The sequence below is a fragment of the Tiliqua scincoides genome, chromosome 11 (genome assembly GCF_035046505.1).
Source record: "Tiliqua scincoides isolate rTilSci1 chromosome 11, rTilSci1.hap2, whole genome shotgun sequence".
Taxonomy (NCBI): domain Eukaryota; kingdom Metazoa; phylum Chordata; class Lepidosauria; order Squamata; family Scincidae; genus Tiliqua; species Tiliqua scincoides.
Window position 1 is genome coordinate 24,152,863 of NC_089831.1, and position 17,124 is coordinate 24,169,986.

A 17,124-nucleotide genomic window follows, 5' to 3' on the forward strand; every position below is an offset into this window, starting at 1 on the left:
ATATGTAGAGATGGACAGTCATGAGAACGTGTGCATTGAACAAAATGTGTGAACGGGTTTTTAATCCCATTGCATTATAGGTAATCCTAATAAGCATTGTGGGGTTAAAACTGCAGTTCTTGGCTTGCTGGAGTGGACCCTTTGTCAAATATTCATCCCATTGGTCAATGGCTCAACTTGAGGGTTGTCTCCAGAGTGACACCAGATTCTGGAGGAGCAGGTAGAACATCCAGTTAGCCAGAACTCACTGGCCACAAGAAAGAAACACATCACTAACCAAGAGGTCATTCTTTTGCCACAGATTGAATGGTTCACTCCCGGACAGCGTGGAGGTTCAGAACAGCACCTTGTTCTTCAAAGGACCCGTCACCTACAGCCTGGCCGGGACGTACGTCTGCGAGGCCACCAACACTGTCGGCACACGTTCTGGCTTGGTGGAAGTCAATGTCACAGGTAGGAATCCCCAAAAAGTCACCTCTAAGGGATTGGGTTGCAGGGGGGAACTTAATCAAGCTGTGCACCACATTTGGCCATCTCTGTATCAGCCCCTTGAGTCTTCGCTTCCTCTTGGGCAAAACCAATAAGGCAGTCAGGGATCTCTTGACACCTCTGGGTATGCACTCCACTTGGCCATGTTTTTTCTCTTCTTCTGGAGTACCTTGCTTCATTTCCTCTCTTGTGCTTTTCCGCCTTTTGTTCACCAAAGCTTTTGTTTTCATCTTATTTCCCTTTTTTTTTTTTCCTTTCCACGTCTGGTTCAAAGTAAGCAGTGACAACATGAAAGGTGGCCTATGTGCTGGGAGAATGAATGAGGGGGAGGGGGAGAACTAAAGGGAATGGGGCAAGGACAAGGAAAAAGGGTACCCTGGGGATTGTTGCAAAGCATTGGAAATATTATTGTTTGTTCTGGCTGGATGTGGTTTAGGGGTTTTTTTATGTTAATGTTTTGTTTCAGTAAGTTGTCTTGCTTTCTGTCTTGCCACTTGTCAGCTTGGTTGTTCAAGACCCCTGATTGCAGAAGCCTGGGGCATAGGCTCATGGATGTGAACAACTTCCTGTGAGCTACAGAAGGATGACAAAATAAGCCATATAGGCATTGAGGAAGTGAGGTCCCAAGTCCTTGTAGGAAGCTATAATGAGAGGGAAAGAATGTGTTCTAGCCAGAAGTAAAGGGAGAGGCTTCTGAAGAGGTTGAGTTGACAAAAGGGCGAAAGGAAATTACATCAAGAGTTAGTGATACGGACAAGAAGAAAAAAAATTTCTTTACCCAGTGTGTCATTAATCTGTGGAACTCCTTGCTTCAGGATGTGGTGATGGCATCTGGCCTAGATGGATTGGACAGATTTCTGGAGGAAAAGTTCATAACAGGTTACAAACTATTATGTGTACACCTCCTAGAAGTAGGCTATATCTGAATGCCAGATGCAAGGGAGTGGCAAGAGGATGCAGGTATCCTGTTGTCTTGTAGGCTCCCTAAGGCATGTGGTGGGCCACTGTGAGATACAGGAAGCTGGACTAGATGGGCCTTTGGCCTGATCCAGTGGGGCTGTTCTTATGTTCTTAACTACAATTCCCAGGAGGCCTTGCAGGTCTCTTGTTATCTGGTGTGCTCCCTGGGGCATTTGGTGGGCCGCTGTGAGATACAGGAAGCTGGACTAGATGGGCCTATGGCCTGATCCAGTGAGGCTGTTCTTATGTTCTTAACTACAATTCCCAGGAAGCCTTGCAGGTCTCTGGTGATCTGGTGTGCTCCCTGGGGCATTTGGTGGGCCGCTGTGAGATACAGGAAGCTGGACTATTATGTGTACACCTCCTAGAAGTAGGCTATATCTGAATGCCAGATGCAAGGGAGTGGCAAGAGGATGCAGGTATCCTGTTGTCTTGTAGGCTCCCTAAGGCATGTGGTGGGCCACTGTGAGATACAGGAAGCTGGACTAGATGGGCCTTTGGCCTGATCCAGAGGGGCTGCTCTTATGTTCTTAAACTACAATTCCCAGGAGGCCTTGCAGGTCTTCTTGTTATCTGGCGCACTCCCTGGGGCATGTGGTGGGCCACTGTGAGATACAGGAAGCTGAACTAGATGGGCCTTTGACCTAATCTTCTTATGATACTGCAAGTGAATTAAATGACATCATGCAGTTAGAAACCAATGGCAGTTGGGAATGCAGTGACATCATTGGGAAGAAGTTGTATGCTGGGACAGTAGGGAGACCATCTCTCCTCAGCATCATTTGGAGGTTGTGGTTTTGCCTTCTGGTGAATAGCAGAAGAGGCTCAGAGGGGAAAGGCAGTGGGACAGTGGCCTGTTGTCACCAAATCCTTGTACCTTCCAAAGTCTAAGTTTACTCTCTGCCTCTCAGGTAATTTGTCACCTGGCCCAGGCTGTAAGTTTTTGTATTGTCATACGCAAAGGCTTTTTGGGTTGGTGATGAAACCTGGGGCAAAGTTTGGCAGGACGATCCAGAGGGCTGGGCAGGAAGAGAGCTGCTGTTGGTTGAGCAGTCCTGCTCCTACAAAGCTGGATTTGCCATCTATTCAGGCCAGACATATTGATCCGCAGTGGCCACTCCTTGCTCAATGGGGGGGATGCTCAGTGGGTATCTGATGCATGACTTATGATGGAAGTTGGACCCTGTGGGGCTTGTGTGGGTTGGAACAAGGAGAGTGAGAAGATAGTGGTTTTACTTCCCCTGTACAAATGACACACTCCTTGCTCAACAATGTAGAGCAAACACTCAGGCTGATGGTTAATGAGGCACTTGGCCAGTTGTCAAGTCTTCCAGGGCTCATGTGATGGAGAGCACAAACCAGGGGGGAGATGAGGGTGTAAGATGGGCCCAGGCTTCAGGGGATCTGGGAGCCATTCCTCGTACAACAGTGAGTGAATCTGAAGACAAATCCTTCAAGACAACAATAACACCAGTGGGTTGTTTTTGTGTGTTTGTTTCATTCAGAAGGGATGTTTGCAGAATGTTGGACATCAAGGATAGAAATGGTTCTTTCCCCTTTCTTAGGGCCAAACTAAAATCCCCCTAAAATCCCTTCTTCAAGGGTACATATGTGGGAGGGGCAGTGTTGACACATGGAGGCATTTTTTTGGTGAAAATGTAGCGTCAGAGAGCTTGAACTGGCAGCGAACATTTTTTTCTCCAGAATGCCCCTCTCAAAGATGCTTCATTTTCAAGCATCTTCATAGCATTCTTTTGAGAAGGGTTGGGGGGGGGGATTCCACCTGCACAGGAGAACTGCTACTGCAACCATTATGAAACAGATAACACAGAATGATGTGAGGTGTGTGTGTGTGGGGGGGGGGGATTTGCCTCCCCTATATTTCTCCCCATAATTTTAAGCTGAAAGTTCCATCTTGGCCTTTCTACAACACATAGCATAATCGGAACCTCTGGAATCCAGGGGCACATAAATTTTTGGCATCCCCCCCAAAAAACTGGAAGTGCCTTTCAGAAAACTGGAAGTGCCTTTCAAAAAACTGGAAGTGCCTTCTAAGGCTCAAGGTGTCTGCACATGGCCTGCCTGCCTTGAGATCCACCATCGGGATGTGGGTTGGCATTCCCTCAAGGCATGGTACCCAGGACAATGTAGCCCCCGCCCTCCCCCCCCGAGCTGCACCACTGTCTACAACTCAGGTCACCCAAGCCAGCTGACTGGTTCAGAGCAGAGAGGCCGAATAAAGTATTTCTTCGTGTAGTATGTAAATATAACATCCAGATTCTGGCACCGAGCAAAGAGGGAAGATCGCAGCAGAATGATGGAGGCCCCAAAAATGGGTGGGAATTAGAGGAGTGGTGGTGGGTGGCGCGGCCATTGTAGTGACTTTCTGCAATTACGGCTCCGTCCTTTAATTGGTAGAGAGCAAATTTTAATCATCTTTGTTCTCTTGTGGCTGCTCTGCTTCCGCAGTGTGTCCGTAGAGCATGAGAAAGGAATATTTGCGATCAGGGTTCCTTGTAAATGCTTCTTTGGGCACTGCTTATTTGAAAGCAGACGGTCTCGGGCTTCTTTCAGCATCCGGCCTGGGCCCTGAAATGGAGATTTGGGTGATATGCAAATGTGCTTCACCGTTTAATCGGTTAGTTAATGGATTCATCAGTTGGAAAGGCAAATGATTAATCAATTAAAGTCTCTTTGATCAGCTGACACTCCTAATCAGAATAATTGTGGGTGAAGAATTAAGCAGAAAGGCAGAGAACTCCCTAGGATGGGTTGATGGCACCTTGCACCAGGGGGGAACAGCCCAGGCGGCGGGGAGGCGCAGGTCCGCAGCGCTCACCGGGAGACGCCGGGTTCGAGGGGGGATTAGCCGCTGCCTCGTTAGGCCGGAATACGCAAAGTAAAATCCTTGTTAATCATTCATGGCCTTGGAATATGTTTATCCGGCACTCCCCAAGGGCCTATTAGGCTCGCAATGGAGCGGGCACAGCCTGCCTCGCCAGCGATTACAGGTAGATTTGTTTGGGGCTTGCAGGCAATTTAGCCATTGTTGGCAGAGCGCAAAATCTCTCACGGCGGCTTGAAGCAAAGGCGGCTCAGCCCGCCAATCCGCCAGTCTGCCCTGGGAAGCAGAAGTAGACGGTGTCTGGAACATCATTTTCAGATGCTCAAAGGTGGCGTGAGAGAGCTTGCAGGTTTTGGAAGCAACCCTCACAACATATTTGGGAATTAAAAAAAGGATAAAAATGAATGTGTTTTAGGAGTGTGACACAAATCTGTGTGTACATATAATGGATAAAACGTCTAGGGATCAGCTGTCATTTGGGTACAAGCATTGGAGGAACCCATATCTGCATGTGAGGCCCTGTCTTCCTGCTGCCCACAATTCCTGCCTTCCTCCATGTGCTCCCACCCCACAGCTCAGTGCCCTGCAATTCCAGTGCGCATGCATGCTTGACTCATTCTCTGCAGTGATTTGCTCCGAGCAAAGGCCGGAATCATCTGGCATTAGAGTTACAGCGCATTAAAAAGATGGATAAGTGGAAGTTTAATATTTTATTCCTGCAATCTGTTCACGTAATAGCCTTCCTGGCGTTGCAGGACATTTGTCAGGTGAGGTGAATCCGTGCAGCCCACTGTGTGACTATATTAGAGCTGGCTTGTCGGAAGGACCCGGTAAGGAGACTCTGAGGACAGGCTCAGCTTTGCCCACACGTGGATCCACGGGCTTTCTCCGGGATGTGCATGTTGCCCTGCAGGGGAGCACGCTCCGTCAAGCATGTACGGGCACAAGAGCTCATGCATGCGCAGTTCAGACTCACGCACGGTCGCACAGATGCAATCAACTGAAGCGCCGCAGTCAGCGGCAGGCAAATCTTTGCAACTCAGACATCCAAATGGAATGCTAGCAGTCTTGCAGGGCCCCAGATTCTCCCCATAGCATAATCTATGCTTCTCCCCCCCCCCCCCACCGCAGTTTGCTTTCAGATGGACCTGCAATCTCCAAGGCTGAAAGCTCTCTGGCTTAATTGGTAGAGTAACACCGGAATCCTGTGTAAACACTAATCTGGGGTCAGTTCCATGGAAGACAAAGGGACTTAGTGCTGGATATACATCTCTAAGGTTGTGCTGCCTGGCAGCAGTTCTGTAAAACCCTACCTGAAAGTAAGCTTGTTGGACTCAGAACTGAATACTCAGTGGATATTTACTTCTGGGTAGATATGCATGTTTAGACTGCAAGCAACTCAAGCTGTGGTTGATGATCAGCAGATGTCTGGGGCTGAATCAAGTGTCTGCTCCGACTTTGCCCCTATTTTCACATACTACAGAATCGGGGAGACATTCCAGAGGTTGGGGGAAAGGAGGGAATGGATGGGCAGAGTGGCAAAGGTGGCACCAGCAGCAGTGACACACTCAGGAGCCTGGCAGATGCCCTTGAAAAACCTTGCAGAATTCCCATCTGATGAGATTCAGCCAGTGTAGAGCTCTAGTGGGCTTCTCTGGGGAGCGAGTTCCGAAGAGTTGTCCCTGGTTTCTGCCTGTCTGGCTTGTCGAACTTGGGAGGGTGCTCCTAAATCTGGGGGGAGGGTCTCATAGGGGCAGCAGCAGTCCTTGAGGTCTCCTGGATCCAGATCACGGAGAGCTTCAAGGTCCAGACCAGCACCTTGATTAAGTCCAGCTATGAACCAGCAACCTGCTGATACCAAGTGGGTGTTATTTTATTGTCCTGCCTGGCTCCTACCGCTGTCCTGAGTCCTACTTCTGCCCCAGCTGAAGTTTCCCAGTGCCCGCAAGGGCTTGACACCAGTTCTTGGCAGCAAGGATCGTGGATTGGTGTCTTGATGCTTCTGTATCTCATGGCACAATCATGAAGCCAGTGTCAGTAAGGGGGATGCTTCCTTCCCTTGCCTGGAAGACTCTTGCAAGGAGACAGGGTGATTGCCACTTCCCAGGACTCCCAGTAGCTGCAACATCAGCAGCACCAAAAAGGCACATGGAGTCTGTGGGCTTGCAGAGCCCTTTGGCTCCTAGGAAGCACCATTTTCACTGAAAACGTTCTACAAAGCCCTCTTGGCTCCGTCTGGGGAGGAGCCTGCTTGCAAGAGCGCATCTGAAGCTGGCAGGGCAGACTTGTCACTTTGTCACATGTTCTGTCACATGTTCCAGAGCAGCATGGCGATAGAACACGAAAAAGATGTTCTGAATGATGGCTTTTTCCTTCTTGGAATAAGCAGCAGCCTTCCCTTATTAAAACCCATTTTTGCCCAGCCCACATTTGATCCCTGTTGCGTATGCGCAACACTGGGCAGAAATGGCTGAGATGGCTGGTTTGCGCACTCGCCCTTCAGTAACCACTGAGCTTTAAGTTTGGGGTCTACGTGCCTTTGTTGTCAATGGCAATGATTAATGAATAGATTATTTGCATAAGAGGTAGGTGATTTAGCCCACGAAAACAGCTCCGAGTGGCTGACGATCCTCATCAGAGTGTGTAGCCAGTGATGGTCAGGGAGCAGTGAAGCCAAAATAAGAAAGAGCCCTCTGGAGCAAAAGACATACAACATACAACAAACCTTTATTAGGCATATAGTTTTACAACTAATATCTCCAAACAGTCATGTATGAAGGTATATATTAAAAGAGAGATAAGAAATAAGGGTTAAAACACAACAATTTGCTTACACAGTTACTCCAAGTTGCTTAGAACCAGCAGCTTAGCCCGCTTCAAGTTGCTCAAATGTAAAAATTTAGCAACTGGAAGGGTCACAAATTCGAATTCACCCACCAGCAAAAATTGTAAAGAGGTGATCTCAGAGAGACCTTTTTTGTTTCCTGACAACGAGGGGAGATGCTGGTCTCTGAGCACTTGATTAAAAGCACAACGCAGAACAATGTGTGGAAGAGAGTCTACCTCTCTGAGGCCACAATTGCAAAATCGTTCTTCTTTCGGGGCATTTCTAAACCTACCAAGTAGGTCATTAGAAGGCAACACGTTGCATCGGGCTAATGTAAAAGCCCTCCTTGCAAAGGGGCACTCTAAGAAGGTCAGGTACTTTGGTTGTTGACCAAAGGTATTGTTAAGATGGAAATTTAGGGGCGAACATTTTTTTTGTGCTGCAACCAAAATCTCTTGCCTTTCTATGTCAGTTAGTCTTGTTGTCAAGAGCCTGATAGAAACCTCAAGTGTAGCAGCTGCTTGTAGATCTTCCTCGAGACCCATTTGTCTAATTTTCTTATTGAATAGAGCTAAGCAAGGAGACAACAGCGAGTCAGTCAATAACCCCTTTAACAGTGGGTTTTGGTCAGCCCTGAAGCACACTTTGGCCCAGTATTTTAAGAAACTGGACCAAGCTAGAAACTCCAGCCTATAGCAAAAGACATTGAGACATGGTGGGAGACTGGAAATGGAATATGACTACTCACCAGGAGATACAATTTTGAAATGGTGTGTTAATGAATGTGGGAAGCAGCCTTAGTGCTGAGTCAGGACATGGGTCCAGCTCACTCAGGATTCCTGCACTGACTGGCAGCGATTCTGCTGGTTTTCAGATAAGCATCTTTCATTCCTGTCCCTTGCAAGCAGGGCAGATGCTCTACCAGGCTTCTCCATGAAGAAAAGCTAGACCACTGGGCCCAGCATAGGCTGCTAGTGGCTCTCTGGGATCCTAGACAGGGGTCTTGCCCAGCATTTGCTCCCTGAAGGCCTTTTATCCCCCAGAGATTTCACGGACTGCACTTGGGGCTGTTATGCAAAGCACATTGAGAGCTCCTTCCCAGGGACGGCTGCCTGTCCCTTCGCTTCCAAGGTGAAGGGAAGTGACACATTTCAGCAAATGAATGGATAGATGAATGACAGGCCAGAGAGCGCAACCCCTCCTTCAGCAGCAACCTTGGGTACTTTGAAATGGAAACAGTTTCAGACTGGATGACCCGTGTTGGCTTTGTAGCCTGCAAGACAGAATCCCACCCCCAGCCCCTCCACTCCTCCCCACCAGGAAGTGGTTGACTGACAAGCAGTAGGTGACCCAGCAGCAAGATTAATTCCTAAGACCCGTCTGGCATCTGTCCCAAAGGCTGTAACCGCCTGAAATGCCGACAGCAGCTGCTGTGAACCTCTGGGTGAGCTTCCAGGGGTTTTAGACACGGGAAGGCTCATCGTGCCCGAGCTTCCCCCCTTCTCTCCCTCTTTCACAGTGGAAATCCTTGCTCTAGCACAGGGGTCTCCAAACCCCAGCCCGGGGGTCAGATGCGGCCCTCAGCAAGCCTCTGTCCAGCCCGCAGCAGCCTCTTGTCCCCTGAAAGCCTCTGGCCCACTCGACCGAACATGACCAGAGCTGTGCTCCGATTGCATCTGGAGGGTGTTCAGAGGGCCAGAGAGGCTGAGTGAACGAACCCACTCATTCATTTATTCATTCATCTAAGTTCCATCTCTAATTTTTTTTTAATTTAAATTTTATATTTAAATTTTTTCTGGCCCTCAGCACTGCGCCAGATATTTCGTGCGGCCCTCTGGCCAAAAAGTTTGGAGACGCCTGCTCTAGCACAACCTCTGTATCTGGTAGGTTCGCCTCCAGTCTCAGATCCCTGATCTGTCCCAATCCAGTGGTGATCTAAAGCTGTGTTTGGTGGACATTGAAGACAGTGACGGGCACCTCAGGTTCCAGTCCTGCTCTGGTTCCAATCTTGTGGCTATTGCAGCAGGGAGATGTTGGACTCTGGCGGCGGCAAGAATTAGCTTTTTCAGTGGCTAAGCTTGTCAGTGGCCAAAAGCGAGCTTGTATATCCATGTATCGGAAAAAGCAAATGGCAGGAGGACTAGAGGACTAGAATGCAGGCAGGCAGGCTTCAATATTAGCTAGCAAAGGCTGCCATTAATAGTTTATATAAGGATCCACACTTGTGTATGAAGACACTGGTATTTTGTAATGTGTGCATGGTCACACCAAGGCTTCTACCTTGTACACACTTATATGAGAATAAATCTCATGGGATTTCTGAGTATATGTATATGTATAAAACTGAACCAACATGGTCTGGAAACCAAACTCTGCTCATGATGTATGATTGTGTTTTGTTGTTGCTTGAAGAATCCTTGTGTGATGTTCTCACACAACACCCGGTCCTTGCCTCCTTCACATGAAAAAACCTCACTCGGGTATGAAATTCTAACATGTGAAGCAGGTCCACAGTTCCGTGTCCCAAATGGGGATTGCTGATGCAAGAGCTCAGAATCAGGGTGGCTGGAAAATCTGCCCCTGAACCTCTGCTGGGTGCCAGAAATAAGTGTGTGATCCGGCCCAGCCAACCACCCAGATTATAGACACCATATTTTTCCTCATTGGTGCGGAGACGTTACTGCTAATTTCCAGCTGCGTGGGAAGAGAGGGAGAAAGCCCCAAATCCATCATTGACGTGTCCTCTCCAGCTGTCTGTCGGCGACAGGTGGGACCCTGGAATGGATCCTGGAAACCTCCCAACCTAAGCAAGGGGACCCCCAGTGCCCAGGCCGGCTGCTGGCAAGAAAAGGCCCCCATTGTCTTCTGCTTTTGTGGGATCAAAGGCAGGCTGGGGGCTCCGCTCAGTTCCAGGGCAGAATCCAGAGCAATCCCGCTCTTCACTTGGCTTCCAGCTGCTGCCCCAGGAGACTGAGCTGCTGGCACAAGGACAGGAAGCTCGGCCTGCATGCAACAGCTGTTGGAGCCCAGCCCTGGATGGGGGGGCAGCAGGGAGGGAGCCCCGAGTCGCCGCTGTTCAGGCCTGAGCTCTTGTTTTTATTGGGGACGGGGATGGAAGCAGTTAAGACACTAGGGGGAAAGCAAGCGAGGACTGGCTTCTCTTTAAGCCCCTTCCCTGCCCTTGCCCATCCCCTGCTCCTGCTTCCTTCCCCGTCACAGCAGCACTTTAATCCTCTCCAGATTGTTTTCTTCCTAATGGGTTTCTCAGCTGTGGCGTCCGCATGCTCTGACTCACGCACACACCCTCGAACCCAGCGCAGCTTCTCAGCCAGCCAGTTCCTCCCAAGCTCCCAAGTCGGGGTCCCCAATAACTAAAGATGGGAGAAAATGGAAATAAACACATAGCACCGCTTTCTGCGCTTCTTATTTTTGTTAAAACCAAAAAAAACCCAAAATCTTTTTTTTAAAAAAAAGCTTTTTTGGTTTTTACTTATTATTTAATGGGAGGTCGCATGGGTAACCATGGGTCGCATGTGGATTCATCTGCTGACACTACACCCCCTATATCACCTACCTAGTACACTTTTAAAGCAATTAAAATTTATAATTATAATGCAAATTTTGAATAAAAACACACAACGCCGCTTTCTGCACTTCTAAGTTTGGAAAACACTGAAATCCGAAAGAAAAAGCACCTCTACCAATAACTTCTGAGGCGGCTGCAGTTCTTGGCAAGGCTGACCTGAGCTACCTGCTGCAGGATGTGGGTGAACCCTGGGACTCATGTGACCACAGCCTCGCTCAGGTCTGGGTCACAGTCCACCAGGAAAGTGCATTGGCTTATGGGGCAGTCAAGGGGAGAGTACGTGTTTTGCATGGAGAAGGTGGTCGGGTCCATTGGCAGTATCTCCAGTTGAAAGATCTGGTGTAGCAGGGCTGGGATCCTCTCTCTCTGCCTAAGGCTTCCAGACACAGCAAAGAGTAAGGAACTGGATGGACCAAGCGGTCTGAGTCGGCAGAAAGTGGCTTCAGACGCACCTATCCTGGCCTGCTGGCTTGTTGTGTTGCAGGAAGTGCCTCTAAATGCAGGATTCCTCCGAGGGAACGGGAGGCCCATGAGAAAAGTCAGAAAGGGCATGTTTGTAGCTACGCAAATGTGCAGAAAAACCCACGTAAACTGGAGCAGACAGGAGGGGACCTGAGCCAAAGAGTTTGATCAGTAATTTATGGGCTGCTGAGGTGAACCTGTGGCCAGCAGAGCTGAATGGAAAGAAGACACCATGAGGTGGGGGGGGGCTGGATCTGGGGCTTTGTGTCACTTGGTGGTCATGACTGAGGAGAGGCCAGATAGCAGGAGAGGCCTGTTGGACATGGAGATGGAGAAAGGCAAGCAGACAGGGTCCAAGTGCAACTGAGGTTGTACATGAGAATATTCTTGATCCTGTACCTGCAGACCATAGACAGGGACCTGGGGGGGGGGAGCGTTAAATAACCAATACGACTGCAACTAATCCAGGTTGCAGAGCAGTATCCAGCAAGTGGATTGCCAAAATCGAGGAAATGGCATCGTGCAGAAGAACGCCCTGTAACTTGGAGCTGGCGCTACAGGGAGGTAGTGCCTCCACCACTCCACGCACAAAGGCATGTTCCTTGCAGGAGGACCACCCCCCTCACATGCCTTCCATGCCACTTAACATCCCAGTTGCAGTCCAGTGTCTGATATAGATTTCCAAGCATCTTCCTGCAGTCTCCCAGTAAGAATTTGCAGAATCAAACTGGTCGAGAGGGAGAAGGGTCAGGAGAACTTCATTACTGCCTGATGGTCTTCTGTTCTTTACAAAGGAACTCAGCATTCTGGGACTCTCTTCTTAAAGGGGGGGGGGTGCTTCCCTAGGAAACAACCCTGTGCTTTGATGAAGAGGAAGGGCAAGCTGACTTCACAAGATCTCAGAGGGCAAATGGGCTTCAAACTCTCAAAAGGCTTGCACGTCTCCTCCCCAACCAGACTCTGGAGTCCAGAGCTGGTCTCTACCGCCACCAAGTGGCAGTGTTGAGAACATATCTTTTCACTGTTCCTCTCTTCTGCCTGTCATTCTGTTCCTTTTCCTTGAAAATCTCTGTGTCTCTTATTTCTTCCTCTGTTCCTTCCCTTCTTCCTTCTCCCCAGTCTACCTACAGCCAGTTAGTTCCGTTCTCATAAGATATCCAGGGTGAGTTAATAGGGAACACACATAGCCGTGATCCAGGTGCATTCGCTCAAATGTCTTTGTGGAGTTGCCCTCCTGTGACTCAGTCAGGCTCTATTCACTTGGCCATGCATTGATTTCAATTGATTTCAACTGAAATCAGTTTCATTGATTTCAAAGCATCTGCATTGGGGAGGGGGAGACAACTATAGTGATCCTTCTCTCTGTGCATTCCCTTGCCCTGCATATGTTGCCAGAATTGGGGCATTTGGATTCCCTATTGGGGGGGGGCAGCTTTTCTGGAGTCCCACACTCAAGTCATTGAACCCTGAACAATGCAAGGTTAGATTTCTAACTGAACCCTGAACAATGCAAGATTTCTAACTGGCTCTGGCTCCTATGCATTAAACAGCAGTTTTGTTAAACAAAGGCAACAGCCTTTGCAGAGATTTGATAAATTTCTTTTTTCTTCTCTGAGGTGTGATGGGGAAAAAATGTCACTTGCTGCCTTTCTGCATGTCCAGCCTCAGAGCAAAGCCAGTAAAAAAAGGGAAACTTTAGAGCCAAGGGACTAACTGAAGAAATAGTTTCTTTTTTTCCCCTTTTTTTAAGAGAGAAAGAGAGAATAAAATCTGGATTTTGCCCCTATCACATATACTTTTCAGGTTCTATTGGGGGAAAGAGAGATCTGTTGTGGTGTTATGGCAACTGGGTGTCACAGGACAAGCACACAAGTGTCAGGGGATTGTGTGAAAGCAAGCCATATCCTGTGATTGAACTGTTAACAATGGGAAGTATGATAAGGGCAGGGTCTGGGCGTGAGGATTGTCTCTCCCAGGGACCTTTACCCAACTTGCATACTGGGAGAAATATAGATGCACCGGGGATGTGGTGACCTTCCATTTCCCCTCTGATTAAAGCAGTTTGCAAAGGATACCTTAGGGTGCCATACCTCAAAAAGTATTGGGGGGGGTGCTGTTGTATTCAGATCATGCATGGACTTTCCATGGGGACTCTTGTGGGAAGCTGGATGCTGGACTACATGGATGTCTGGTCTGACCTGTCGGGGCTCCCCTGACAACCTTGTGGTGCAGGCCTGCAAAGCGGACAGCCCACCATGCTCAGTGCAGCTTGCCAGCCATGTTCCATGGCACATCAGGCACCTGACAGTCCTACGTTTTTGTCATTCTGAACAGGGAGCAAGAAACACAAACTTAGTCTGGTGTGCCGCTCTTTCCACTTGGTAGGTCCTGAATGGTGCAGGGGGGGGGGCTGCCCTGATAAGATGTCAGCACCACATTCCCACACAACACCCTGGTTTAGAACCATAGCTGAAAGCAAACTCATTCGGTGGTGTTAACACTGGGGGAATGCCACACATGCGCACCCACTGAATTTTCCTCACTGCTGTGAGCATCGCAGGAAGATTTAGCTGACGTGTAGGACACTTTCCTAACCAGGGTGCTCTGTCCCTTCAGAGCCTGACTTGGGGTGTGAGCTGAGCCCTGCAACAAGTGAGAGACACAAACACTTCTGAGCATATGCAGAGTATTTTTTCCTCACCACATCGAAAGACGGCAGGCACACATCCACCCGTGCGCGGAAGTTGGAAGGCAGTGTTTCCAGGTCAGAGAGTACGCCTAGCCTCCCAGGCCAGTGACTTTTGGAATGAAATGAAGCCCTGAGTTTTGCCCAGAGCAGAAGGTGGCTTCTGCAAGTCTTGATGGAACAGAGCTTGGCGATTGGGAAGGGGGCCAGAGACGGTGTTGTGGTTTTTCAGTGAACCACATTCTATGAGTCATTCTCTGCTGAAGGGGGGAGGCTTAGTGGTGATAGATGCCGGGGTGTGCTTTGAAGTGTGATGTGTCCAAGACAAGAGAACACTCTCCCTCTCTCTGCCTTCACCAATGTCCTCTGCCTTTCTCGCTCTCTCTGTCTCCCCTTCCCACTGTTTACTTGGGGTAATTTACAGTTATGGTTATACCTTTGGCCCATTGCCAGGGCTCTGTCTCCTAGTCCTGAGTTACTGTGTGACCTTCCTTGGTCGCAAACCCCCCTCTTTCATCCCCCTTTGGCAAGGCGGGGGCTTTTTTCCTCCCATTTTGCAGCAGGAAAACCAATACTCTCTTTGACCACTGTGAAGAGAGGCACGGATTTGGTGCTTCAGGAGGAAACAGACCAGAGGGGAATGGCAGAGGTTTGTAAAATGAGGTTTGTAAAATGAGGAGCATTGTGGACAGATCAGCAGGGCTGTCTGTTCCCCCCTCCTTTGCCTGTAGCACCAGAACTCAGGACACTCCAGCAAAATTGATGGGCAGTTGATTTGAGGAAGACCAAAAAATAGCACCTCTTCACACAGTATATAAGTAACTTACCATGTTCAGTGCCGCATGATGTCAAGATCGGAGTTAGGGTACAGAGTTGTATTGAGAAGCAGGATGCTGTAGTGGTTCTGGTGTTGGACTTAGACCTGCAAGACCCCTGCTTAGCTATGAAGCTTCCTGGGTGATCTTGGGCCAGTCACACTCTCTCAGCCTCACCTACCTCACAGGCCCATTGTGAGGACAAAAAGAGGGACCAGCTACGCCACCCTGAGCTTCTTGGAAGAAAGGAGGTATAAAAATGCAAATATAAATAAATAAATTGGAAGCACCTTTCTTTAATTGCGTTGGTGCCGATTTTCATTAATTGCCTGACCTCCCACCCACCCAAGGACACTTTTGCAGGAGTGGGGCAGCGCAGCTCCTTCCCACCACACAGGTAGCAACTTGAGTTATGCAAGCACTCGATGTGGATTCTTGATTCACTCAGCTGCCGCCCCCTTCACTTTTGCAGGGGAAAAAAATTCATGAATTGGGCATCTGTGCGAAACGGCCCGCATCAGATATGGTGTTATCTGCACGATAGGAGAGAGAAGGGCTTGTATACCATGTTCCTGGGAAACATATTTCTCCCAGGTGGACACCTGCCAGCCAAGTTATGGCGGCTGGTTCACAAGTAGGATGCCAATAAAACAGGAAAAAAAAAAGGTTCACCGGTATTAATCTGCAAAGTCAAATTCATCAGCATCTTTAAAAAAAATCTTAAGTTGAATGCGCATCAAATCCAATGTTTCCAATATGAAATAGCATGCCGTGTAAAGCTCTCAGATACTGTCACATCTCAGCAATGGGTCAATTGCCTGGTTTTCCGTGGATGTTCGGCAGACCTTGATGGTGAAAATTCATTGTCAGTGTTTGGAGGGGGGGGGGGGGAATTTGGGGAGCTGATGCATTTCTGCTGTGGGACCCACAAGCTGCAGACGTCTCCAGGGAATTCATGGCGACCTAGGCATGTGGTGCAGGAAGAACCTGGAGTTGGGATGTTCTGGTGCACTGGGCTTACGCATGACACTGTTTGCTTGAGCTGGTGAGGAGTTAATGCTCCAGGACTGTGTGCAGTGGCAAGACTTAATTGACGCATAGAGCCGAGCACTGATTCTGCACCAAGGTTTCTGTAGGCAGGCACCTCCCCTCCCCTCCCCTCCCCTGACTTTTCCCTCCCTTTTTCCTTCTCCTCATCTCCCCCCAGTTTTTTTATTTTTATTTTTAAAAGCATGACGTGGCAGTTCCTCACAGATTGACGCTTGTTCCCCCTTCCATCTGTCTTTTCCTACCCAGAATTCCCCTACACCCCGTCTCCACCTGGCACATCCGTGGCGCAGTCGAACATCCCCACAGCCGTGATTGGGGGCGTGGTGGGCGGAGTCTCGTTGGTCGTGGTGGTGGCCGTGGTGGTCTTTGTGGTGCTCCGGCACCGGCGTCACACCTTCAAGGGTGACTACAGCACAAAGAAGCACGTCTACGGCAACGGCTACAGCAAAGCGGGCATCCCCCAGCATCACCCGCCCATGGCCCAGAACCTCCAGTACCCCGACGACTCGGACGACGAGAAGAAGGCCGGCCCGCTCGGGGGCAACAGCTATGAGGACGAGGAGGATGACCGCGCCGGAGGGGAGCGCAAGCTGGGAGGGGGCCCCAGCAAGTACGACGATGACTCCAAGCGGCCTTACTTCACGGTGGACGAGGGCGAGGCCCGCTCTGAGGCCTACGACGAAAGGACACTCGGCTTCCAGTATGACCCCGAGCAGCTGGACATAGCGGAGAACATGGTCTCTCAGAACGACGGATCTTTTATTTCCAAAAAAGAGTGGTATGTGTAGCTTGCTCCGCCCCCTTCCTTCTCGCCCCTCTCACCTGCCAGGCCCTGTCTCCGTGCTCCAAGGCCGCCGGCTGCCGCCTCGCACGGCCCCGCGTGTCTTCACAAACAGGCGCGATTGCACGCACACAAATGCACATGCCAGCCTTGGGAGCAGGGCAGGGGGGCAAGGCGCAGCAGAGACTTTTCCCACAAGCGCTGCCCCTGCTCCGAGGCCACCAGGAAGAGGCCGGGGGGGAGGCCCGGTTGCTTGGCATCCGTCTTTCTGCGGAGGGGAGGATGGGGAGAGGGTGGGGGTGTGTTTCTCTTTTTCTTTGCCTTTGCTTAAGTTCCCCCCACCGATTTTATTTTTTGTCCCCTACAGTGTTGTTTGTATCGATGAGTGGCTTTTCGGTGTTGAAATTCTTTGCTTTAATGACTACTGCCCATCCTTGTATAGTATCCCCCACCTCCTGTTTGTGTCTTAAGGTGTCTCTGTCGACCCTCGGGTTTCCCCTTCCTTGCACCCTCCCCAAAACACTGGAATTTGTATGTAGTCTTAACGTTGTGCAGGGGACAAGCCAGAGGCACACCAATGAACTTTTTTTTGGGGGGGGGGGATTGTGGAGACACAAAGCACA

General features: G+C 49.6%; 1 protein-coding gene across 1 annotated transcript in view; it reads left to right on the plus strand.

Annotated features, from left to right (window-relative positions):
- Positions 1-16,508, plus strand: part of NECTIN1 (nectin cell adhesion molecule 1) — a 123,810-nt gene extending 107,302 nt beyond the window's left edge. Inside the window, exons 5-6 of the mRNA XM_066639609.1 lie at positions 302-453; positions 15,967-16,508. Of these exons, the coding sequence (XP_066495706.1) occupies positions 302-453; positions 15,967-16,508 (694 nt within the window). The remainder of the gene's footprint in view (positions 1-301; positions 454-15,966) is intronic.
- Positions 16,509-17,124: the final 616 nt, after the last annotated feature.